This window comes from Dreissena polymorpha, chromosome 1, assembly GCF_020536995.1.
Source record: "Dreissena polymorpha isolate Duluth1 chromosome 1, UMN_Dpol_1.0, whole genome shotgun sequence".
NCBI lineage: Eukaryota > Metazoa > Mollusca > Bivalvia > Myida > Dreissenidae > Dreissena > Dreissena polymorpha.
In genome coordinates this window covers 97,820,751-97,826,750 of record NC_068355.1, presented here as the reverse complement: position 1 = coordinate 97,826,750, position 6,000 = coordinate 97,820,751, and the positions used below count along the sequence as shown (strand labels likewise).

Sequence of the window (6,000 nt, the reverse complement as noted above, 5' to 3'; positions counted from 1 at the left end):
TGACATTCACTATCCATGTGGGCATTAAATCATATTGCCATGTGATCCACTTCCTACAGGACGAAGCGCTTTATTTATAGATCATTATTACCACCACCACCGTTCCAATAATTCCTTTTCTGCAACCTTAACATGCTATGGACGCTGTTGTAACCCGTGTATTGATTTCTGAGCGACTCAATCATCTGCAGACGACAGTTGACACTGACGTTCCATCGTAACTATGGTGTGCGCAAAGCAGTAAAGCAGCAATATCGGTATTGCAAATCTATGTAATGTGCTTTGACCATTTTGGCAATAATTGAAATATTGGTCTTAGGTACAATAAATGTTACACAGTTTAGCGTGCGGTAATAGTATTATTTATGTTTATATAGAAAGTGACAAAGGAGTGCGGAAATCTTCATACATTTAGAGGTACGTTTTTATATTTTGTTGTTTTTAAGTACTAAACATATTTATTAATTTACCATTATTTTCGGACAATGTTCGTTGTTTATATTTTCCTGAAAATTAATTAAATAGTTATGTAAATAGAAGTACCCATCAGCATAAGGTTATGGTCGCTTATGATATTATTGAGTGGTATATGATTGCGATAATCACAGAACAAATTTTGAATATTCTCACGTTAATCATGGGGCATGACAAAAAATCGGGGTCCAAGATGATATTTTATTGTAACAGTTGCTTTATATTTTTGATAAAATTGCCTCAGTATTTATTTATGCGCTTATTGTCGTATTTAAAAACATGTCTTGTTATTTGTCATAATAAGATACATTTTGGTTCAGACAAAAGACAGAACAATAATACACAGCAAAATGTCTCATAATGTTAACCTTCGTGTAAATGAGAATGTCTGTAAACCAAGCAGAATCGCACTACATAGCCGGCTAAGCTAGATTGCAGTTCCCAGAATACGGATTTGGTTTATAATTAAAAGGCCGTTTTGTTTATAATTTAAATACCACATGCCTTAGGGGAACCATAATAATTGCACTTTCTTTCCAGATCCGTGATCTCTGTAAACAACACACGCTAGTGATAACAGAAAAATCGAACTCGCGAGGGGTGAAGCTATCTTAAAATATGGAATTTGATATGTTTTTTCGTTATTGTGCTTTAAGTTAAGAATACTTGGACGTAAATAGATCATAATTTTTATGGTAGTAAGTATTATAATATAATCAAATGAAACGTTTTGATGAAAATGTGCAAACCGATTTTCAACTAAAAATGTGTGGAAGTATGTATATGTTGTGTTTGGACCAAATGATTCTTTTGAAAAAATACTTATCAATGTTTTTTCGGCTTCGTTATACATAAAATAATATTATTCATAAAATGTACAAGGTAAATTGGAATACGGTTTTGTGTTAACAATATATGTGGGATAAACTTTTATGTCTAATAGCAATTATTGAAAGTCTGCTTACTGATGTTGTTTTATTCTGTTAGATGTTTCATACATAGGTCATTGACTATGGCAATACTTTGAGGTATATTAAGACAACATCTTTAAATGTCCCTTCATTCCAGTAAGAAAAAAAGTGTTAATATTGTCATCAAGAAAGAAAGCTTCAAAAGCATTTTAGAGTCCTTGGACAAATTGATCAATATAATACTTTGTACAGATCAGAAGTCTGAGTCAGTTAATAAACAAAATGTAATTTATTGAATAATTTTTATTATAATATTGATGAAATATTCATTTGCAAAATATTAATGAAATAAATCATGACATTTTTTTTGCTGAATTTGCGCCGGTATATAAAGAAAATTCATAAATAACGTGAACTTTAAAAGTAAAATTGGATCGTATAATGTATGTCTAAATCGAATATAATTAATTGTTTTAAGTTATTCTTTTGGTTAAAAAAGCAACACTTTGAATGATGAGTATGTCAACTCAGTATTAACTGTTGTCGGAGAGAAAATAATTGAAGAATTTCCGTTAAGCTAAGGCTCTATTAAACACTCTTAATTCCTAATTTCCGAATTTACCAATGCTAAAGAATGGACTTGCATCGCTATATAATGAGGAAGAAAAGAGGCTGATTTGAAAATTAAAATATCAAAATATTATCAAAAGAATTAACATACGACTTTTGCTCGAATAAACACACGTGAATACTCATATCTGCAAAGATCACGCTTAAATATTTACTCAGAACGGGTAATACAATATTGCAGAATTACGGTCAAAATGTCAACCATATTGCGTACAATTAAACGAAACGAGCAGATGAATACACAATAACGATGAACTTCTACTAAAACACGAGCAAACAGATGAAACTATACATACCACACGTGCTTAAGCGTCCGATTGTCAAGGATGAATGACTTTATAGTAAGCTTTCTCAGAATGTAGTCAAATGATCAAATGAAAATTTTTTAATCCAAAATTTTAAATAATTACTCAAATATTCAAGTCTTAAAAGTGTCGCGTTAGAAAAGTCTCCTATTAATGTATGATGTTTATCTGTACAAAAAATGTGTTATGAACTTTAATGCATACGACGTGTAAACTCGTATAATGTTTAATTATTTGTCAATGATGCGTAGACTCTGTTATTTTCATTTTAAATATATATTACACAAAACACAATAACATTTGACATTGAACTATCCAACCCGTGAGCTATGGGCAATCATGCTGATGTAAAGTTCGCGATAAAATTTATTAATTGATGCTAACGTATGGTGCCAATAAGAAAATACGTTACGCTCAACCAGTCCCCAAGCATTCAAACAGGCAATTCCTTCGACTAATTCGTCGCATAAATGGATTTTGCGTGTAAACGTAATTAGCGGTTAAAGGTTATGGTCACTTACAAATGGAGTTTTTGGCCAATGTATAGTCATTTAAGTCAGTCAGTCGCCTATAATGAATCAAAGTACTGACAGTACTGGTGTGACGATGCTTTTGAAGAGGATGGATATAAAAGCATCAATTTAAGTTTATCTACATCACCACAATTGTGTATGTGGGTACGTAAATTTTGGGTACGAAAAAAATGGGTACGAAAATTTTGGGTACAAAAATTATGCCAAAAAAAATTGGGTACGAAACAAAAATTTGGTTACGAACAAAATTTGGGTCCGAAACAAAAATTGGGTACGAAAAAAAATTTTGGTAGGAAAAATAATTGAATTCGAAAAACATAGGGTACGAAAAAAAATTGGGTACGAAAAAAATATTGGGGTTACGGGGAAGTAGTACCTGTGGGGAACTTAACCCATTCAGCGAAACTGGGAGGCGGGTTACAATCAAATAAAACAAGAAATATCTTTAAAAAGATATTCGACGTGTATTTTCTGTACCACTTATCTTAAAAAACGTTCAGTAAAACGTTTGTGGGTTATAACATTACGTTTCAGCAGATATATTCAAAACTGGACATGCTCTTTGATTTCACGATGCTCTTTAATTTCATATGTATATCACATGTGTACTAAACTTTATATAACGTTGTTTCCTTTCCTAAGTTAATGATGTTATGTGTACGGACGTGATTTCACATGCCCATGTGCATGAACATATATTTTTTCTCTTCTGATTATTGTTTTTTCTCTAATTCAATAAGCTTTGGCATGTTTGTTCGTCAAGTACGGCAATAATTTCATGATGATTCTCGAAAGTAGGTATGAGCACATAGTCGTAAGAGCACTTGAATACGTGAGTTCGCCCATGAACACATGGAAAGGTTAACTTAATCTTCGCGAAATGACCTAATATGTGTTCATGGTGATTCCCGAAAGTAGGTATGAGCACATAGTCGTAAGAGCACTTGAATACGTGAGTTCGCCCATGAACACATGGTAAGGTTAACTTAATCTCCGCGATATGACCTAATATGTGTTTAAAACAGCAAACAATATCCAACAAACGAATGAATTATCAAACATAGTATGTGCACTGATGTGGCTCTGTAATTTCTGTTTGAAAAGTTTATCAAATATGCCAGATGAGAAAGCACCCATAAGAGCGAGTTTTATAGATGTCGTACGGCTATTATTTTGTTCATATACCATACTCGCTATAACGTTTACAAATGGCAGGCTCGAAATAATTCGTTTTATTTACACTCATGATCGCGTTAAACGTTAATTATACACGTTTTCATTCGCAATTTATTTACAGAATCACGACAAATGTCAAATACAATACAGAAAATGCGTAGTTGTTTCATTGATCCATAACCACATAATGGTTTGAATATAACTGATTTAAAATTAACGTTTTCAAACTATTATCAACTCTTTTTCCCAGAATATGCTGTCCTATTTATAGCTGAGCTTCCTTTACCTTTATCAATGATAATCAGCGAGGTATGCCGATTAGAAAAATCGAGCTATCTCAATCGGACTGGCTCGGTCTTTTACATAGGTCGCCATTGTGAAGATGTTTTTCATGGTATGATAACTTAGACGAGATGCTTCGCAGCATCGTCAATAATGGGCCAACTATGGCATGAGTATGCCTTTTAAACAAAATTGAGTACAATTCTGAACATTCTCGATTTCATCATAATTAACAATCTGATTATATGTTGAAAAGAGTAGCAATCCATGATAAGAATATAGTATTGGTAAACCATGTATCAATATTTTATACCTGATAGCAGTACCTGTACACCTTTCATAACAAATGCGTGTGTGATGTACACATGTAATAATTGCGTATGTTTTGCCTACCAAATGATGACGTTTTAAAAAATATGCTTAGACTAGTTTTAATTTTGTTACTTTTAGGCATGGTCGGTGAGGGCGATTTGGTCGTGCAGAATAAGGTTGTCGCGGGTGACGTCATGGGCGTCTTTCAGGTGGACAGCACCAATTGCACATACTCGCGAATGCGGTCAACGAGATCAAAGGGTCAAGACAACGTTTATATGGAAACCACCATCGAGGAATGTGAACATAAACACCTCGTCGATCAGTTTGTACAGGTAAGGTCTATTTCATCGCCATAACAGGTGACTTTTCACCAAAAAATTTATAAACAGAACTTTTATAAGATATGGATAACCTGCAACAAATCAATTAAGCCCATCATTCGACAATAGAAGTAACACGCGAAAAACGATAAAATAGATTTAAAAAGCAATTGCGATAAATACAAACATCGGCATAACAGTTACCCTTCACTTCGGTGCACTGTGCATCAATGAAAGGCAGTATAACCGCATGCCATGGATAAGGGATAGCTTTTTTTAAATGTCCACAATATTATTCTTGTTGATTGTTTAAGTAACGGTTAAACTTTTTAATTATGAGCGTTAGCGAGCAACTAATATAGAGGCAGTTTTGCAAGTCAGTCTGCTGTTAGCAACGCTAGGAACGATGACTGCAAGTCAGTCTGCTGTTAGCTACGCTAGGAACGATAACCACTGCCTGTTTATACTTCACCACTGGTACACTGCAGACTGCCTGTATGTTATCAATATTAGTGTTTAAGAGCTCTTGCGAGGATATTGGCCAGTCAAGTGTTTATAACAGCATGTGCGACGACATTGGCCAGCTAATTATTGAAATCTGTACATATTGACTGCTTTCAGGGAAAACGGGGCTTAATGCTGCATTTATAGTATGTCATGTGGGCAAAATTGTTGCTCAATAATATAAAGAAAATAGATAAAGTATTAGATACACATACCACAACATGTACATGATTATAGGCTTGTTATTCTTTGGCAAGGCAACCAAAATTCTGAAGATGGTTGCCAGTGCAGCAACAAGTTGTGAAAAAAAGAGACATGTTGTTGTTATTTTGTCTACGTTATCTCTATAACATAAATATGAGGATAAACAGTGCACACACATCTCGACCTGTGCTTTAAGACACACTCTTAATAAATTTGAATGGTTTGTGTTCATTTCAAACTTGCGATATAAAAAGCTATAACAGAATTGTGAAAACTGAGTTGCGTCTAAGATTATGCAATAGCGAACAACTTCAGTGCATTCAGCGCTTTGATTATTGTTGTATTG

The 6,000-nt window shown here is 33.7% G+C and overlaps 1 protein-coding gene across 1 annotated transcript in view; it reads left to right on the top strand.

Annotated features, from left to right (window-relative positions):
• Nucleotides 1-303: 303 nt before the first annotated feature.
• The window catches only part of LOC127866614 (uncharacterized), a 31,835-nt gene continuing 26,138 nt past the window's right edge, over nt 304-6,000 (top strand). The window contains exons 1-2 of the mRNA XM_052407294.1: nt 304-417; nt 4,762-4,958. Of these exons, the coding sequence (XP_052263254.1) occupies nt 4,764-4,958 (195 nt within the window). The 5' untranslated portion in view covers nt 304-417; nt 4,762-4,763. The remainder of the gene's footprint in view (nt 418-4,761; nt 4,959-6,000) is intronic.